Source organism: Dipteris shenzhenensis, chromosome 15, assembly GCF_047967505.1.
Source record: "Dipteris shenzhenensis isolate YYH24624 ecotype China chromosome 15, Dip_SZ_1.0, whole genome shotgun sequence".
In the NCBI taxonomy this organism is placed as follows: domain Eukaryota; kingdom Viridiplantae; phylum Streptophyta; class Polypodiopsida; order Gleicheniales; family Dipteridaceae; genus Dipteris; species Dipteris shenzhenensis.
This window is the reverse complement of record NC_141610.1, coordinates 7,394,641-7,415,426: the sequence shown is the minus strand read 5'-3', so window position 1 is coordinate 7,415,426 and position 20,786 is coordinate 7,394,641. Positions and strand designations below refer to the sequence as shown.

The 20,786-nt window shown below is 44.9% G+C and overlaps 1 protein-coding gene across 3 annotated transcripts in view; it reads left to right on the top strand.

The window, feature by feature from the left end:
- Window positions 1-323: 323 nt before the first annotated feature.
- Window positions 324-20,786, top strand: part of LOC147893289 (uncharacterized) — a 66,072-nt gene continuing 45,609 nt past the window's right edge. Inside the window, exons 1-3 of one of the 3 annotated variants that reach the window (XM_087386095.1) lie at window positions 326-702; window positions 978-1,432; window positions 18,063-18,292. In XM_087386095.1, coding sequence (XP_087242221.1) covers window positions 18,128-18,292 — 165 coding nt within the window. In that variant the 5' untranslated portion in view covers window positions 326-702; window positions 978-1,432; window positions 18,063-18,127. Of the gene's footprint in view, window positions 703-974; window positions 1,433-18,062; window positions 18,293-20,786 lie in introns of all 3 variants that reach the window. The other 2 variants (XM_087386096.1, XM_087386097.1) reach the window with 2 other exon arrangements.

Here is a 20,786-nt window from a genome sequence, read left to right as displayed (position 1 = left end):
AAACTTCTCTAGCTAATTTCACTGTGCCACAAATGCTAGTAAGAAGTATTAGTCATGTAACTACTCTAAGCTACAAACTAAAATATTGCTCGATTTTATCTATACTAACTTTATTGGTAGATATCTTAGCTTTTAGTAGCTTATTTGCTTCTTTGTGTTGAGGGCATTATCTTCCAAATTTTTAGCTCATTCTGTTAGCTCTTTTTAGTAAGTTAGGTGACTTAGTGGGTGAGATTAATTGGCGTAAGTTGTAGGAGGGGCTAAAGTTTTGGTTAACGTTGTGTCTACCGGGAAGGCCTTAGTGAACGTTTGAAGGTGAAAGAGAAAAATAGGGAATTATTGAGAAAAAAGTTGTGAGCAAATTCTGTAGCATGTTCGTTGGTCCAGGTCTAAAACACTATTCCGGGTAGTTTCTACTAGGTGTTTATGGAGGGAGCGAGAATCTTGGTACAGTTCTTTGAATTGTGTGAATTATGCTTACACGTTTTCTGATGAGTACTGCTAAAATCTGTATTGCATCGAGTAGTTTCCATCTCATTCAACTCCTGGCTTTTTGTTCCTTGCCTTCAAGGAAACCTTCTGCCCCTTCTTTGTTCACCACACGAAAAAAGCCTGCAATCCCTCCAACACCTCACGAACAGCTTCAGGGAAACTTTCTTCGTAGCTTCATTTCATCTCCTGCACCGGCTTTAGCTGCTTTAGGTACTTCTTTCCACCATCTTCTCTCCATCTTCTTGTCACCTTCTTCCCTCCATCTCTGTAAGTATCATCCCCCCGCAATCTTGTTGCTCTGCTGCTATATAGATATATTTGCTCTCATCCTTCTCATCTTCCTCCCCCCCTCCTCCTCCCCCCAAAACACTCCCATCGCTCCTCCCACCATGCCTGCCTCCCTGTTTCTCTTCTCCTTCCTCCCTTTACCTCCCTCTGCACCTGGTTGATCCGTTGCTTTTGCAAATTCATTGCCGTTTTAGCAGTTTCAGCTGCAACTCATCGAGCACCAACACCAGCGGTTGCAGTACCAGAAGGACTACCAGGAAAGAAGTGTGTCTGTACGCAACATCAACACATCAAGCCACACGAAGCCCATGATGCTGCTTGGACTGTCATCTGAAGTTTGAGATTAAGGGAAGGAAGCCTTAAAATCACTCATTTTAAACCGCTAAGCAGGCTAGGTAATGGAGACATTGGAAGTGTTTACCTCACTCAACTCCGAGAGACAAGCTGCATCTTTGTGATGAGGATCATGGACAAGAAGACTCCCACACTCAGGAAGAAACAATAGCGGATGCAAGGGAAAGGGAGATTCTGGAGCTGGTCGACCATCCCTTCTTGCCTACATCATTTCGAAACAGAGCAACTTTCTTTTGCCTGGTGATTCAATTTTAACGCTCTAACCGGGCATTGATCGCTTCGATTTACAAGCAGTCAGGTGAGGCAATGGTGCGTGTTTTTATATGTTGGAAGGAAGCTTCACTTATATCATGCAAAGGTGGCTTAATTTGAGTGCATGTGGGTGCAGCGAAGTTGCATCCAATTAAATCATATGTGTTGATGCTGATTGAGAGATTGAAGAACAATGAGCTCCCATTTCTAAGTTGATCATGCATCCATGCATGATGAGCCTCTGAGCCATGCTAGATGAGATTTCTATGTTATGCTCACTAGCCTCTGAGCCATGCTCACTTGCCTCTGATATTGTGTGGGAGCCATGTCTAGTTCTAGATCGGCATGCACAGTTTTGATGACCATCATTGTCATGTTCTGTTCTTGGTTCCATTCCAGTAGTCCCTCACCTTTCCTCCATGGGCGGGTGTTAGGAAATGGGTATCCCATATACATTTGACACTTAGAGTGTGTGTGTCTATCCTATAAAGGCATTGTAATTTCATTGTCATTTTCATCAAGCCTCATGCTTTTCTTGATCATGTAAGTACTTTGCTTAGTTGCATATTTTTTTCTCGCATTATTTCATTTCCATTATGCTTTCCTAGTCTTGCCTTTCCTTTCCAAGTCTTGCTTTTCCTTTCCATTCCATTCCATGTCTTGCATCTTCAATCATGAGCTAGATGAGATGTGGGCATAGTATGCTCACGATGATGACTTTGGTTGGGTATGTGATCAGGTAGCTAATGGCAATTGGCATGATAACTTTACTCTTAGAAATGGATTTCTTCTAGTGTTGGTAGACTATGTGTCACCAAGCAGTTTAGGTTGAAGGTTCTAATAGAAAGTCATGGAAAAGTACTGCTGTGGAGTTTTTATCTTTGATATTCTTCGAACTCTTTCATAGATTTGATAGGCAGGCACATTTTTTCCCACTGCGGAAGAATATAAATGTTGAGCATACGGTGAACATCTTCAAGTACCAGGGATGCCTACGTCTATTGTCAATGACCGACCCTTAGATGCAACAAGTTTGTTCTGGAGGGCACGGTTCGAGAACATGCATACGGCGTTTTCATCCGCAGACCTACAGGCAATCAGAAATTGGATCTTCTCAAGTGCCAAGTTTTGGAACAAAATGAGAACCGAGAGGACTATTTTCCAGTGGTAGGTTTGCTTACAACAACACCATTAACACCATTCTCACATCTTAACAGCCAAAGTGCCTATTGAGATTGTGGAAGAAGTGCCACCCATTTTGCATATTGATGATTGAGGCAGATTGGTATTGGATGAAGCTTATAAGAAAGTCAAGATTGCCCTTCCGAAGACTCAGGAAACATAAAAGCACTTCATCTGCCTCTTTTTCTCTGCATCCTCGGTCTTGTTGTTTTTCTTGGAGTCTTTGAACTTACCCTTGTCGGGCTTGTCCCTTGCCATGAGAGCCTTCTCGTCCGATTGAGTGTAGCTTTTCCCGAGCCTCTTCCTGCAGTAGTAAAGGACCAAGCTCCTCGAAGGTGAGAGGTTTGGTCCTCTGTCCTGCAATGACCGTAGTCACGAAACTCTTGAAACTACGAGGTAGCTTGTGTAACGTTAGCAATGCTAGATGACTTGAGTCTACCTTTTGACCAACTGTAGAGAGCTGGTCCCTTACCACCTTGACTTTTGTCAGATGATCATGAACATTGTCCTTCTCATTCATATTGAGATTGTACAGTTGATGTTGAAGAAGCAAGATACAAGATGTGTCATACAGATCCTTTAGAATAGCCCACGCCTCTACAAACATCTCGGCCATCTGGATGTGCGGAAGAACAGAGTCCGCCGTGGTCCCTATGATTAATGCTAGGGAGTGGGCATCTCTGTCTTCCCAATTTTCAAGCTCCTCTCCATCTACTGGAATGAGAATCTTCCCCTTGCTGTCCAGCATATCTTTCGGCTTTGCCTCCACCCCCGTTGTCAGCTTCCACAATTTTTGAGCCACGAAATGATGCTGGATTTTCACCTTCCAGATTGGGTAGGTCGACCCATCTAGTTTCCTTGACTCCCCAAAGTTCGGGATGGTGGATGAGAGAAATCTGGAGGAGGAGGAAGGAAGAGAAGGGGCTGAAGAGGCAACATTTGACTGCTCATTTGTCTCAATTCAGACTCACGAAAATGGTCGGACTCTAGGCTTAAAAGCTCTCTCTTTCGCTGGGAGAGACAAGCGAGAGACAATGCCAGGAGGAGGCAAGGGCGAGGAGGGAAGAGGGGAGGGTGAGGAGTAGGTGAGGTAGCCTGACTCTCATTACCTTCCTGAGAGAGTTTGGACAAAAAGAGAGTCTTCATTGTACAGAGCAGCTTGTTTTATAGAAGAAGCCACGGCGAAGTGAAAATGAGCTCAAACACCAATCTTGCTCCATACAACTCAAAACTGTTGTGTTGTGATTGAAGTGTTCTACGACGTTCAACATGCAATGCCAAATGTTTTTCCATGCACTGAAGTGTCACCTATCTCCACTGCTCCATGAACCTTAGCCAACCAATGCCTTAGCCAAGCTTCGTCTCCCATGAGGGTTTAGCCAAAACAATCGAGGCTTGCCTCTTGGTTCCAAGGATACTTCACATTCCAAGCATGGATTCCCGACCCCTGCCTACTCAGCAACGAGGCTGTACCAAAGATGTGCCGTCTGCCTACTGGTTGCCAAGCTTTTTCCACTGTCCAGGACTGTCATGACCAATAATCTCTCACCCTATGGGTCGCACATATCTTTACACATCAACTTGATTTCCAAAAGAGAACTGGCATCACAACAAAGCAAACACTATGGCAATCACACCCGTACCATCCCTCTCGAGGTTCGAAGGATAGCTCACATTCCAAGCATGATTCTCGACCCTTGCTTACTCAGCAACGAGGCTGTACCAAAGATGTGCCGTCTGCCTAGCAACCACTGCCTGCATGTGATCCATCTCCTAGAGAAACCAAAACATATTCCCACACGGAACATGTTACTTGCCAAAGCCAACAAATAGAATACACAATGAATTCGAACCCACTTGCATTTAGTGCTCTTCCCACTCTCAAACCATTAGTCCTACGGGGCTCTGCTCTCACACCCATGTGACCATAGGAATCCATACTTAGTGCAAACACCTACATTTAACATGGGAGTTGTTACTCCCCAGACAACACAAGTGTCCACTCTCACTCGAATACCCAAACAATGGGTGAAAGCATGACTGAATTGCCCACAGTGCTCAGAAGCAGAAACAACCATTGCAAGCATTCATTCTGAACCATCCTGCCAAGCAAGTCTCTCTAAAAACACAGCCCAATGCTCACAGGCAATCACTAGAAAGCATGAGTGAACCCTTTACCAGCCAGGAGGTCAACCAAGCTCATTCTTGAGCTAATGCAAAATGTTTGTGAATCCCATGGGTGCCCTGCCAAGCTGAGAACCTTCTCATTCGATTACTTTGACGGCAGCCCATTCATATGCGAATGTTTGGGTGTTGTACCATCCGTACAACCTTAAGGTCAACACCTTGCAGCCCATGGTCTTCAACCAGCCTGTACTACAGCAGAGAAACTCCTTGGAACAGCTCGTGCAATAGCTGTTGCCTTATTCTGTACAGCCTGGTCAATGAATGCCCAGTCTCAACGTACGGACAGTCCGTACAGTTCCGTTCGGCTGTACAGCAGCCTGGTTCGTGTACGGATCCGTACAGGAGCCGATTTGCTGACTGCCCATTGTGGAAATTCTGTGACGCCGCCGTTTCTTCCTAGTGCGTCGATCTCCAACTCTCACTAGGTTCTTTTTCCCATCGTCAGCCCACTACGTTGTTCCAAAGGCTTCTTTTCCTTTTTGGTAAGCATGAGCATGCCATGTGGCAGTCCACGCCTTTAGTTTGCCCCTAGGGGCTTTAATTTGCCCCTAAGCCCTAGTTGGTCAACACCAATGACCAACTTAGAGCTCATTTGCCCCTTGTCCCTTCTAGTGGGACCAAACCAATGACAAACTTTAATTTCTAAGGTTCTTTGGGCCCCTCTTGGCCCTAGACCTTACGTTTTCCCCCAAGGCACAAATGCTAGGGGTTCTAGCACATCAAACAACCCTTGACCTCGCTCCTTGTTTTCCCAGGGTCCTGCCCACATGCAGGCCAACATGCATGCACTAGAAATCACGCCCTCGTGACATACCCCTCTCTTGAAACATTGCAAGCATCATCGATTGCATTCTGAAATGCATGTGAATATACCATCATTAAAGCATGTATCACAAACTGGCATAGCATATATGATTGTTCAGAGCCTAGGGTAGCAATCCATATATACTACAAAAACCTCATAGGGTACACTGATCTTAGAAGTCCCAAGGCAGATATACTGTCAGCAAGTAGTACCTCGGGTGAGGTGAACATACAATGTCACCAAGCGACCTCCAGATATATGAGCCTGTCCGTAACAAAGAGACAGAGGTATTACCCCTCTCTTGAGCATCGGGCAATGCTCCAAACCTATGCTCTGCTGAGCCTGAAGGAGCCACCACCGAAGTTGGCTCAAGCTAAAAAGCTTCCAAGTAAAGCTGAAACAACTGAGGTGTATCTGCTAGATCACCTCTTCCAGCCACTTTGCATACAAACCAGAGAAACTTAACCTTTGACTTTCCTTCCCTTATGTCCCAAAACCTGCTCTGGAACTAAGATATCATCATTCCTCATCCTATGGCTACACACAGAAGGCATATCCTTTGGCACATTTCCCGGAAAGGTTTGAGAAGATTCGCATTTCAAGCATTATGAAACCTCCAAAGATCTGGTAGCTTCAAGCATTAAGCTACATCAGTGATCTGCTAACATACGATGCAAATTCTTCATGGTCCTAGTGTTGATTTGCATGGTGAAGGCAATGGTTTTCAGCATGCAAATCAGGCACAGCAAGTCATTCCCCTTAGTGCATCCAAGATATTTTGGAGGTGGTTCAGTGTCTCAAGCAATAGCTGGCCAAGTTGGAAATGGCCAAGGAATGCTTGGAAATCATCGCGTTGGTTTTCAGCCTGGAATGCAAGGTATGCAAGGGTTTTTGCTTGGGGGTATGCAAGTCGGAATGCAGAGAGTTATGAATGGAAACTGTTGCAATTGAGCATCCTGTCCATTTGGCATAGCTGTTGGCTATGGACATTCAATGGCATAGGTCCATAAGGCTGCCTATCAGCGGGAAAAATCTTTTGGCGAGCTTTTTAATGTGAGCTTTTTTACCATTTCCTTTGTTTTTGCGAGCTTTTTTTAGAAATCCATACATGTTTTTGTTATAAGAAAGCTGGGGAGGTTAGAAAGAGGGGGAGAGGATATAGGATATGTTCATTTTCATAGCATGTGGAAGGGGTGGAAGAGTGTATACTATGCACAAGGGGGGGGCAAATATGAGTGGCAGTAGGAGGCAAAAAATTATGGAAGATATGTCCATATTCAAAGTAGAAGGGAGTAACTATGGGAGATATGTTCATTTTAAAAGTGTATAATTTGAAACTTTTGACCTCATATTTGGATTCCTCGTCGAATTCCGGTCATTTTGAGTACCAACATGACCATATTCCGATAAAAATTGGAAAAATGGTGTTTTTGTCATTTTGGCCTGTTTTGGGCCTGTTTTGAGTCTGCGCTTTTCATTACACTCTCTCGAAACTTATCAGTGTATTCTGCCACTGATGAGGAGAGAAGGCTTATGCTTTGGTTGCCTTCAACCTCATCAGTGGCAGAATACACTGATAAGTTTCGAGAGAGTGTAATGAAGGTTGACGAACCCCTGCCTCTAGCGCAGACTCAAAACAGGCCCAAAACAGGCCAAAATGACAAAAACACCATTTTTCCAATTTTTATCGGAATATGGTCATGTTGGTACTCAAAATGACCGGAATTCGACGAGGAATCCAAATATGAGGTCAAATCTATCAAATTATACACTTTGAAAATGAACAAATTTCCCATATGCTCTCCCTTCCCCTTTACATTTAGTAGATGAACATAAGTTTCACATTCCTCATCCTCTCTCTCCTCCTTGCACTCCTCTTTGCATACCTTATAAGTTCCCCCTCTAACTATGATAATGAATATATGTTCCAACTCCCCTCCCCTCCCTTCTCCATGCCACTTTACCCATGCGACCATCCCTCCCCTTTTCCTTTATCTCCCCTCCCCCCCCCTCTCCTCTTAATTGCAACCATAACCCAAACTTTCCACCCACCCCACTCCATGAAACCCCCCGTCCCCCTCTCTCTCTCTCAGGTGAATGAAAAGCTCACAATATTCATGAAAATTGAAAAAAAGCTCATGACAAAAAGCTCACCAAAAAATCACACCCCCTATCAGCATTCTGATCATCTTCAACAGAAGCTCCTCAAACAAAGATTGTCCATCCTGGGAGGACTCCTGTGCCCTATCCCAATCATCGTCACTATGTGACATACTTGCTGAATTCCTTGCTGCAACTCAATTACAGCAAGCAATACTTGCACAAGAGCCAACCACAGCCTCACCTCCTTAAAGAAGATGGTGATGTCTCCTCACCAAAGCAACCACAGACTCACCCCCTTGAGAAAGTTGGTGATGTCCCTGCAACGGAACCATGAAACCGGCCTTCAATAAATTAAAGGGCAGTAAACTAACAAGTAACCAGTCAACACTTTAACATTAACAATTCAGCAAAAGTATTACCAGCAGATTGGGAGCTAGAGTGTCCCTGCACCAAGACAAAGACACAGATTGGTCCCAAAACTTGGCGCCCCTTTTGGTATTTCTTTAATTGAGTGAGAGGCCCTGAATTCCAGGCTACATAAAAGATACATTCCTTCTTACAACTGGGGCATTCCACATCCCATTGGGCATCCACATACCGTGCATAGCCTTTACTGTTCACCGCTCTCACTAAACTTGGCAATGAGCATCCACCTCTATTCCACATCCATTGCACTCAGCCTGGAATTGTTACTAGCAGCCCACCCTTAGCCACACAGTTCCCCATAGCTGTCATTAGTGCCCAATTAGCCAACTATCTGCTCAGAGCAGAAAAGGAAAGCACACAAAAGCTTTCTCCACTGTCCAGGACTGTCATGACCAATAGTCTCTCACCCTACGGGTCGCACATATCCTGATACATCAACTGGATTTCTAAAAGAGAACTGGCATCACAACAAAGCAAACACTATGGCAATCACACCTGTACCATCCCTCTCGAGGTTCGAAGGATACTTCACATTCCAAGCAGGATTCCTGATCCCTGCCTACTCAGCAAGCCTACTCAGCAAGCCTACTCAGCAACGAGGCTGTACCAAAGATGTGCCGCTTGCCTAGCAACCACTGCCTGCATGTGACCCATCTCCTAGAGAAACCAAAAACATATTCCGCAAACACCATGGCAGTCACACCTGTACCATCCCTCACGGAACATGTTACTTGCCAAAGCCAGCAAATAGAATACACAAGGAATTCGAACCCACTTGCATTTAGTGCTCTTCCCACTCTCAATAGGCATCAATATCACAAACCATTAGCCTTGTGGGGCTCTGCTCTCACACTCATGTGACCATAGGCATCCATACTCAGTGCAAACACCTACATTTAACATGGGAGCTGTTACTAGCAGCCCAAACCAGGCCACACACTCCCCAGACAATCACAAGTGTCCACTGACTCACTCGAATACCCAAACAATGGGTGAAAGCATGACTGAACTGCCCACAGTGCTCAGAAGCACAAACAACCATCACAAGCATTCATTGTGAACCATCTTGCCAAGCAAGTCTCTCTAAAAACACGGCTCAATGCTCATGGGCAATCACTAGAAAGCATGAGTGAATCCTTTACCAGCTAGGAGCTCAACGAAGCTCATTCATGAGCTAATGCAAAACATTCGTTAATCCCATGGGTGCCCTGCCAAGCTGAGAACCTTCTCATTCAACCATTTTGACGGCAGCCCATTCATATGCGAATGTGTTGTACATCCCGTACAACCTTGCAGCCCATGGTCTTCAACCAGCCCGTACTACAGCAGAGAAACTCCTTTGAACAGCCTATGCAATAGCTGTTGCCTTATTTAGTACAGCTTGCTCATTGAACGTCAGTTCTCAATGTACGGACAGTCCGTACAGTCCGTTCGGCTGTACGGCAGCCTGGTTTGTGTATGGATCCGTACGAGAGCCGATCTGCTGATTGCTTATCGTGGAAATTTTGTGGCGCCGTCGTTTCTTCCCCGTGTGTCGATCCTTTGCCTATCCAACTCTCACGAGGTTCTTTTACCGTCGCCAGCCCACCACGTTGTTCCAAAGGCTTCTTTTCCTTTTTGGTAAGCATGGGCATGCCACGTAGCAGCCCACACCTTCAGTTGGCCCCCTAGGGGCTTTAATTTGCCCCTAAGCCTAGGTAGTCAACACGAATGACCAACTTAGAGCTCATTTGCCCCTTTCCCCTTCTAGTGGGACCAAACCAATGAAAAACTTCAATTTCTAAGGTTCTTTGGGACCCTCTTCGCCCTAGACCTTACATTTGCCCCCAAGGCACAAATGCTAGGGGTTCTAGCACATCAAGCAACCCTTGACCTCGCCCCTTGTTTTCCCAGGGTCTTGCCCACATGCAAGCCAATATGCATGCACTAGAAATCACGCCCTCGTGACAACACATGCTTGGTAGGACGAGGAGAGGTACTTGCTACATCGCTTGTGGTTTTTAAGGCATGGCTCACATAGTCAAGTCCTCTACGAGGGAGCAGATTTGGACAGGGCCATTTTGATCTAGAGAGCAGTGTCTCCACTTACGAACCTAGATGCATTACTAGTCTCTATATATAGGCCTCACTCTCCTTTTGTAGATTTGGTCTAGAAGATTATTCGTAGTCTCATCGCATGGTAGACATGTAGATCCAAATGCATAAAGGCTATGGATGGGACCTAGACTTTTGTGCCTCAGTCCCTCTCAGTTATTTGGCACTTCATTATTCACACCCTCTAGGGCAGGATTTAAGGCTTAGTGTCCAAGGGATTCTCTTTCGGTAGATTGTGGGACCATGGCTTATTTTTCACGTAATACTATAGGGCCTTTGTGGCATTTCCACTTGTTGGATTGGTTCCAACAGCCTCATTGCTTTTTTTCATGATTTTGTATGAGGTCCTCACAGAAATATATCTTGGAAAATGTATTTTTGTCATACTTGATAGATGTTCACTTGTTTGCACAACCACCCAAAAAAGAAATCAGTGCATAATGAGCTACATGTTTATTATGTTGATTATAATGTGGGTTTCAGAATGGTCATGTTTATGTGGCATGCTTGTGACAAATAATGAAATGTATCAAAAAATGGAGTGGCTGTCATCAACTGTCATCGGGGACGTGAATTTCATGTGTAGCTAACCCTGTGGCTACTTCCATGGTTACTTTGCCCAAGGGGACTGGCCTAGAGGAAGCACCGACTTCCTAGAAGTCCCTAGTCCAATTCTCAGTGCACCCACTAGGTCTAGATGCTAGGAAAGTGAGGGTCTAAATGTTAGGTAGGAGAGTTAGGACTTTAATGTGGGGGGCAAACCAACGTTTTATTGGCTTGGTGAGTTAGAGCATTAATGAGGGGGGCCACGTGGCAACCCCTCATGCATGCTCACCTACCACCTTCACCCCCCTCCTCTCCTTCCACGCTTGGTTTGTGAAGTTGTACAGATTTTGACGTCTTTTCTTCCTCCTTTGTCACTTCATGCATCCCGAGGTCATCTCTTCATCTCTCGCTCTCTCTCTCTCTCTCTCTCTCTCTCTCTTCCCAAGGCTTTTGTACGGATGTACAGAAGCACTAATCACTGTTGTATGGAATGAACTTGCAGTACGGATGGTACGGGCACCATTTTGCATGCTAATCAAGTTTCGTATGGGGTTGTATGGTTCTGCTGCACTTTTTTCAAGCCTGGCTGCTGATTGTACGGATTGTAAACACGCTCATTGAGGCATTCATTACCTGCTGTACGGACAGTTTTCCCAATTTGTATGAGCTAATGTACGGTTGAACGCACGACTCTCTTGCACGAAGGATGACACTATCTGTTGGTTGATCACTCCTCATCTCCTGCTCTCTTCCTCTCCCTCTGTTTCGAGAACTTTCTCTCTCTCACTCTCCTAGCTGCCCATTTGCCTTGCTAGCCTCCGCTTTGGGATCTGCTGCCATCTGGAGGTGAATTCTTTTTCATTTGCTTCTCTGGATCGTGGTTGAGGGACACTGTGCACTACTGGGAGCAATGTAACCAGAAAACATGTTTCACCTAGGCGAAACATGTAGAAATGTTTCGCTGAAATGGGCGAAATGCCAGTGCATTGGGTGAAACGCTCTGGTGCCAGACTATTATTGTTTTTGACTCTTTTGAGAGTGCTTAGTGTGTATGTGTGTATCTGAGAAATCTTTTCACAGAGAGAGAGAGAATCTGGAGATAATTATTTATGTTTGATATATAATTTATAAAAAATACAAAATTTTAACCCGTTTCTAGACGAAACTCTTAGAAAAGTCTAGAAACGTTTCTTGTGACACTGGGTGCGAGGATTGAGCTTGCCCCTGTTCCAAGGACAGCGGGTATGGTTGTTCTGGCCCTCTCTTGATTTCCATTTTGTCAGTTCTGGAAGCTTGTTGTTGCAGTTTGTTGTTTGAAGTTCTCCCTAGACCCTATAGGCTGTGACAGACACCTAGCCACAGAGGCTGTGTTTGTGCAGGGGCTAGAGGGAGAGTTTGGATGCATTTCAAGCCTTGAGGCTGTTTGAGCACTTTTGGAAATTGGCTGTGATGCCTTGACATTCCCAGTTGGGCATTGGTGTGGAAAATGCCTTAGTTTTGACCCTAGCACTTGGGTACTAGTGGTGCACTAGAATTGGATGCATGCAGAGGCCAAGTGTTGGCTCTGGCAGTGGAAAATGCAGGAAGAACAGTACAAGGGTGCGCCCTTCTTGTAAAGCAGAATTCCACTTTTGAAGAATTAAATAAATAGTGAAAGGGGCGCCAAAGCGTTTGGGGCCAGTGTGGAAGTTGGCAGTAATGCACAGAGTCTAGGCGAGATGATGCCACCCCCTTATTTGCAGTTAGATGTGTATGACAACATTGCACCCAAGGGCAAATTGAAAGACTACAAAGAGGGTGGGGCTGCTGTTAAATTTGAGACATTCAATGGGACATAGGACAGGCTGAAAGCATTGACTTTTGTGCAACAATTTGATGCTGCCCATGCTGGTGGGAACTTCACGGAGTCATGAAAGGTCAGGAAGGAAGCCATATTTCTCAAGGGCAATGCACTTCAATGGTGGACCAATTTACTCTTGCAGGGTAGAGCCCCTACCACTTGGGTTGAGTTCAAGCATGTCTTCTCATCTGCTTGGCTTACCACCACCTTTCAAGTGGATATAATGACAACATGGCACAAGCTGGACGCCGCGAACAGTAAGAACCTGGAAGAGTACAATAAAAAGTTTTGAGAAGCCTTGCTGCCCGTGAGTTCTTACAGGCGTGTGGAGCTGTCCGAATAGATCGAGAAGTATTGCTGTGGGCTGCCAAAGGAAATTTGGGACTATTGCATCAAAACCAAAGTCTTCAATATGTCTCAGCTAATAGAAAATGCCTATAGCTTATGCCTTCTTGTAGGGGAAGACTTCGGGCTTCAAGGGCAGTAACTAGGAAGCACAAAAGTTTAGGGGCAGCAAGCAGGGAGGCCATAAACATTTCAAGAAATTTGAGCAGCCCATCAAGTTTAGATTTGTTGCAGGACAAAGGCGAGGATCGCCTCGAAAGAAGATGTCAGAGGAAGAGAAGAAGGCCCTCTATTATGCAAACAAATGTTTCATATGCAAGGAAGAGGGCTACTGCACAGAAAGAGGAAGTTTCCTTCATCGGATCAGAGTGAGAACAAGGGAGAAAAGAAGGAAGAAGCTCAAATCCATTGCTGGCCTTATGCCAGATGTCACTGGAGCTATATAGGATGTGGATGCCACGGAGTTATGCAGAGCGTGGGGCAAAATCCGTGACTAGACCGCTTTGTTCTTCTTTGATTCAGGCACGAAAGCCAATTTATATTGCCAAAGCTGGCTGGAAAATTGGGCATAAAGGTAGAAGAGATGGGGCCACTATGTGACACAGATATGGCTTGCCCAGGGCACGTGAGTCAGTTACACCAATAATTGGGAAGCTCCGCATGCACATTCGAGCTACGTGGACACTGAGGAGTTCTATATTATGCCGTTGGGTATACCTTGGCACCACAAGGAGGGAGCACTTTTGGATGCTAGAAAGAGAACTCTAACTTTGACTCATTGAGGAAAAACTTGTGTTTTGGATGCTAAACTGAAGGGAGAATCTATTCTAGTTGTACCAGCTTCCGGCCATTTCAAATGTAATGAAAAAGCATCTTTCTGCGTACTTGGTTTTTGCAACTGAAAAACAGCCAGCAGAAGAAAACTCTAATTTTTCCAAGTTGGATGAAGAGAGGACAGATTTCCTTTTTCATTTTCACGAATGTTTTTCTAACTCCCTACCACAGGAATTGTTCTGACGACCATGCCATAGATGTAATTCTAGGTAGCAGCCTGCCAAACAAGCCTCGTTATAGGGTTAGTGCAGCCCAGAGGAAGAGATCATGAATCAAAGTAAAAGATATCCTGGAGAAGGGGCTAATTCAGCCCAGCTCCTCGCCCTATTGCTCCCCGGTCTTGTGCAAAAGAAGGATGGCTCGTGGAGGATGTGCATAGATTATAGGGCTCTGAATAAGATAACCATTAAGAACAGATTCCTAATACCCAAAATTGATGATATCTTGGATAGGTTAGAGGGGTCTGCAATGTTCCGCCAGATAGATTTGAAGAGTGGCTACCATGAGATCAAGATATGACTTGAGGATGTGCATAAGACAGCTTTCAGGACCACATTTGGCTTGCATGAATTTCTCGTGATGCCATTTGCGTTGACAAATGCACCTGCTACCTTTAATCGGATGATGGATAGAATTTTCAGAGAGCATAGAGCTTTTGTCGGAACGTTCTTTGATGACATCATAGTGTTCTCTAAGAACGAGGCTGAGCACAAAGAGCACTTGGCAATTGTTTTTGCAGAGCTCAGGAAGCATAAGTTTGTGGTCAATGCCAAGAAGAGTGAATTTTTAATGCACGAAATCCACTTTTTGGGGCACTTTATATCTAAGGATGGAGTCAGGATGGATCTTGCCAAAGTGGAAGCCACCGTTGAAAAACATCCATGAAGCACGGAGCTTTCTTGGCTTATGCTCGTACTAGAGGGGGTTTATCTGGTATTTTGCTGAAATAGCATCACCTCGGCATGCCCTATAGAAGAAAGGAGTGTCTTTTAGATGGGGTACTAAGGAAATTGCAGCTTTCGAAGAGCTTAAGGAGAAGCTATGCTCCGATCCTGTCATTATCTTACTAGTCCCACGCAAGCCCTTTGCTGTCCACTGTGATGCTTGTGGGAACAGCATAGGAGTGCTTGTGTAGGACAGTAGAGTGGTTGCATACGAGAGCAAAGTGCTCACTGATGCTGAAATGAATTTTGGGATATATGAGAAAGAAATGGCGGCTGTCATACATGCTCTCTCTACTTGGAAATATTACCTCTTAGGTGCTGATTTTTATGTCTAGACGGATCATCAATCCTTGAGGTACTTTCTCACTCAGAGAAAGCTGTCAGAAAAACACATGCGGTGGGCAAACTTCCTTTCGATGTTTCATTTTCAGATTGTGCATGTGCCTGGTAAGAAGAATGTTGTTGCAGATGCACTTTCTAGGAAGTCAAAGTCTTGATGTAGTATCAAAGAAACCACAAGTTTCAGCTATCACCATTGCCTACCACGGTGAACTTGATGCCATGAAGGATCAGTATGCCATTGATGATGATTTTGCAAGGATTTATGATCAGCTGGAAGGGCAATCAGCATGAGCACGATATGCTTAAGGATGGATTCTTGATGATTCATGGCAGACTTTGTCTCACAAAGCAGTTGAGGCCAAAGGTTTTTGATGGAGAGTCGTGCCCCACCATATGCATGACATTGAGGCATTGAAGCCACAGTCAAAGGTGTGGAGCATTTCTTCTACTAGCCAACTTTGAGGAAGGATGTAGAGACATATGTTAAGACATGCATCACTTGTCAGAAGGTAAAGTATGACAGGATAAAGCCAGCTGGATTGCTACAGCCATTGCCTATTTCGGATAGACTGTGGCAAAGCATTGCCATGGACTTCATCTTCGATCTGCCTCATACACCATCAGGACATGATGGAATTTGGACCATTATTTGCAGATTCAGCAAGCGAGTCCACTACTCCGTTCTCTCCCCTCTTATCACACGAGGTCAACCAGGTTATTCGTGAGGATCTACTACAGCTACACACATTCCGGACTTGGCTGGGCCCGAGTGATCTTCCAGTGAAGCTAGGCTTCTACAAAGATCACTTCTTACATATCACAGCGGAGGGTTTCATTGATCCACCAACTTGGCTGGGCCCGAGTGATCTTCCAGTGAAGCTAGGCTTCTACAAAGATCACTTCTTACATATCACAGCGGAGGGTTTCATTGATCCACCAGGATACACGTAGATTCACCTACCCCACTCGCTGAGGATCTCTCTTGGGTAGTTTCGGGTCTCTTCACACAGACTTCGTATCGAGAGCGGCTACCCAGGGAGAGGCGCATATGCACACTGTGTGACATGCAGGAGGTTGAGACAGAGGAGCATTTCATCTTCAGGTGTCCTGTTTACTATGAGATCCGAGGGTGTTTCTACTGCCTCTTTAGAGATAGTTATGGGGTTTTGGCTCGTTTCCTCTCCTCCCCAGACTAGCGGTGTTTGGCTGGTTTCATTCATGAGGTACTTAGACACCGCGAGAGGATACTCCAAGCACGGAGACAGGAGCAGACTTCTTCCTCGACTGATACTTCTAGGAGCTCTATCACAGAGTTCTTTCAGCCAGATCACATAGACCCCCACGAGATGAGACCTCGACATGACCGTGACCCGGAGCTTTTCTCAGGGGGGACGCTCAGAGAGTCGAGAGAGCGAGGAGACCGCGTCCACCACCGTAGCGCGAGACAGCTTGACAGACATAGATACGAGATGTCTTCGCAGCCCACCAGAGAGCCATCACTGTACCAAGCTTCGGTTTTTGATTCTGTTTTTGAGTCCTAGCACCGAGACTGACTTGTTTGTTTATTCCTGATACTGGATAGATTGATCTGGCCCACTATGCAGTTGCAGTTGACTATTTCTATTCATGATTATGACTTTGTTAGCATAGATTAGTACTCAGCAAGGGTCCTAGAGTGCCCTTTGCTTCAGCCCACTGAGGCTTGTATGAGTTCGCTTTTCTATGTACTTTGTCCCATAGCCTCCCGTGGACGTTAATATATCTTTCTTTCTTTCTTTCTTTCTTTCTAAGTCTCGCTTCTCAAGGCTTCAGTACGGCTGTACGAAAGCACTAACTACTGCTGTACGGATGGTACGGGGCACCATTTGCACGCTAATCAAGATCCGTACGGGGTTGTATGGTCCTGTTGCATGTTTTTAGAGGCTGGTTGTTGATTGTACGGGCTGTCAATACGCTCATCGAGGCATTCATTACTTGCTGTACGGACAGTTTTCCCAATTTGTACGAGCTAATGTACGGCTGACCGTATGACTCTCTTGCACAAAGGATGATGCTATCTGCTGGTTGATCGCTCCTCCTCTCTTGCTTGAGACTTGCTTGCTGTCTTCCTCTCTCTCTGTTTCGAAGACTCTCTCTCTCTTTCCTAGCTGCCTATTTGTCCTGCTAGCCTCCGCTCTGGGAGATGCTACCCTTTGGAGGTGAATTCTTTTTCATATGCTTCTCTGGCTCGTGGCTGAGGGACGCTATGCACTGCTGGGAGCTTGGATAGGGGATAGGTGCGAGGATTGAGCTCGTCCTTCTTCCAAGGACAGTGGGTATGGTTGTTCTGGCCCTCTGTTCATTTCCATTTTGTCATTTCTGGAAGCTTGTTGTTGTTGCAGTTTGTTGTTTGAAGTTCTCCCTAGACCCTACAGGCTGTGACAGACACCCAGCCACCACGGAGGGTGTGCCTGGGCAGGAGCTAGAGGGACAATTTGGATGCATTTCAAGCCTTGAGGCTGTTTGAGCACTTTTGGAAATTGGTTGTGATGCCTTGACATTCCCAGTTCGGTACTAGTGATGCCTTAGTTTTGACCCTGGCACTTCGGTACTAGTGGTGCACTGGAATTGGATGCAGGTAAAGGCCAAGTGTTGGCTCTGGCAGTGGAAAATGCAAGAAGAACAGTACAAGGGTGCACCCTTGTTGTAAAGCAGAATTCCGCTTTTGAATTAATCAATAAATACCGAAAGGGGCGCGAAAGTGTTTAGGGCCAGTGTGGTGTCTCACGTTTGGTTCCGTTGAGCAGGGGCACTCTAGCCTCCATCCAGTTTCTTTTCAAAGTTGTTTCTAAGTGGTTTTTGTGTTTAATGAATTGTGTGAAAGATATGTAAGTTGGCTGTAATTGACGTGGATATCAGTTTAGTCATAGTTTACTGCCCTTTAGTTTACTGAAGGCTGGTTTCATCAACGTTGAGAGGGCTGATGTTTTACTTCTAACTGAAATTACATCTTGTTAATAGCTTATACAAATTTTGATATATTTTGCAGATTTATATCATGCATAACAGTTAATTATTGCAACTCTGTTCAAGAGAGTTGTTGAAAAACTGGGCATGGAAGATCGCGCTCAGAATCAAATCGGTAAGAAGAGAAAACACTCAAGGACCACTGACAAAGAGGAAGAGACTAGCCATGCTGCTGCCGAAGTCGAACGGGAGCCTTTTGTTTGTACTGCTGAAGATCACGTTTGGGCAGAGTCTCTTTCAGAAGCACAATTGGTATGCTTCATTCCTTGTTTGCAAATAGCTTCTGACAGCTATGGGATTTACACTGTGGCACTTGGCAGTACGTTTTTGAAGAATGTTGTGAAGTGTTGGATTTTTTCAAAGAACTGCTGGAAGACTGATTATATGTGGCATATTCAACATATATATGACTATCCAGGACAGCTAGCATCAAAGATGTTGACATCAATTTTAGCCTTCATCAGTAGAGTCCTTACAAAGTCCATCACTGGACCCATGGCTAAGTTAGGAATGCGGGTCCAGGTAGTAGTGAGGTGTCTCACTAATCTGGTTTATCATATACACGAGCCATGGCTAAATAAGTAAAGTGCCCAACCAATGGATGTGTAAGTTCAAACCAATAATTGTGCCATTACCAAATAGACACCAGTTTCTTCACAAAATGAAACCTTTGAAAATGGAAAAGTATCTAACCTTTTCCCTTGCTGGTGCCAGTGTATATTCATATCTTGCAAAAAATATTGCACCTCATTCTGAAGCTCTTTAATGACTGGTAATCTAGGTTGGAAGCAGTAGGCAAACAATAGCCAAAAGCCATATGCACTATTGTTTGGGAGTCCTATGAGTAGAAGGTAATTTTTTGTCATGCTTGTGGACTTTTGAATACTATCGTCTCAACTTTTTGTCAACATATGGATGAATATCATATACACCTTGTGCTCGATCTGGGAGCAAGCTACAGAGGGTTCTAGGAAGACCACTGAGAGGTAGCAGTATTTCTCTATGGCTTGCCTGCAAGCATCTTCTATATTCTCACAGATCAAGGAATCCGTCGGGTTATAGTCCACCACACTGGTGTGCTCCTGGATCAGTAGCAAGCCACAACCTATTGCAGCAGGCTAAAAGGCAGCTCAAATTGTCCTTTTCTTATCAACGCCTCAGAGATAGCTGACTTAAAATTGTTTTCAAACCATCTAATAGATTATAGAAGGTTTTTCTTTTGGAAATAAAATGGAGACATGGGTTGTCAGAGTTGGATTTCTGAAAAGATGGATTGTGAGGAAATTTGGCAGAATGGGTTCAACTTACGAAAAAAACTGGCTGGAGCGAGGCTGGCAAGGGCTGCAAAAGGGGTAGCCTATGCAGAGCAAATACCAAGGGAAGTGGGGGGAAAGAAAGCCGTCATAGGGGGTAGTGGATGCTCACGACCTTCAGTGGGGAGCAGTAGAATTGAAGGAAGAGGCGAGGCAGAGAATTTGGCAGGGAGGTCAAGGGAGAAGGGGTGCTGGGCAAAAGATCAAGTCAGTGAAGAGCTATAGGGAGGCGCATAGATTCTCCATATAGACCTCATCAAAAACTCCACTAGAAAGTGCTGATTTGACAACCATCTGCCACAGGGGCCATCACAAGTATGCTGCCATGAATAGCAATGTCCTTACATGGTAGGCTTTGAAATTGATGCAAAATCTTTGCAAAGTTGACCCCCCCTTTTTGGCAGTACCCCAATAAACCATATGTGATTTAACTTTTCTTTTGTATACTCACTTTGCATCTCACCACATTCTTTCCAAGTGGAAAGTCCACAAATTCCCAAGTGTCCTTGACAATTGCATCCGTAACTTGTTTCATGGCAATATTGCAATGCATATGCTGTATCAGCCTTAGTATAAAGGGTCATCATTACCGAATACATGCATATTGAAATTTTCAGTCCCCTTTGGCTGCTGTAATTTTTCCAGCTGCCTCCTATAGCTCTCAACAATGCCTTGCAATTGTTTTGCATATCTATGGTTATCGTGTGCCATATGGGTAATTTCTCAAGAGCGCTCTTGGCATCTTTGGGCTGCTGCGATTGCGGCTGCTTCTGCTGGTGTATTTCCACCTGTAGAAGTATGATTTGCTGCTGCAAATCTCACTCTCTGACCGACTATCCGATCTAGACTCTAAAGATTCAAAGCCAGTTGGTTGCATTTGCAATATGGGAGATTACTAAAGGGGTGGAAACTAAGCCCTAGGATCAGATGGATTCAATGGACAAAGTTGTGAGTGCTCCAGATCCAAAGGATGTGTAGATTGGGTGTTTAGGGATGCTAGAAATAGCTGTAGATGGTGCTTTGGCACATTCGACTAACCGTAGAGGCCTAGTGATTTGTTCGACGCTAATAATACGATGAATTATGACCTTTAGAATCAGCTATCTATGTTGAGGATAGAAGAGGGAGAACCTATCAAGGATCACTAGTGTTCTTCTCAACGTTGCAAACTCACAGGATAGAAGAGAGAGAACCTATCCATGATCACTCATGTTCTCTCCACTATCACAAACTCATAGCAATGCCTATACTGCAAGAGAGAACCGGGATGCTTCACTCAATGATCAATTGTGCTCTCTCCACATTCTCAAACTCATAGCAATGCTACAATGCAAGAGACGATTGGGAGGCTTTACCAAGAAGAGCAGATGTGTGAAATGAGAAAGGCTAGAGGAAGAAGAATCGTGTAGTTCAAGACAGTTGAAACAATGCTT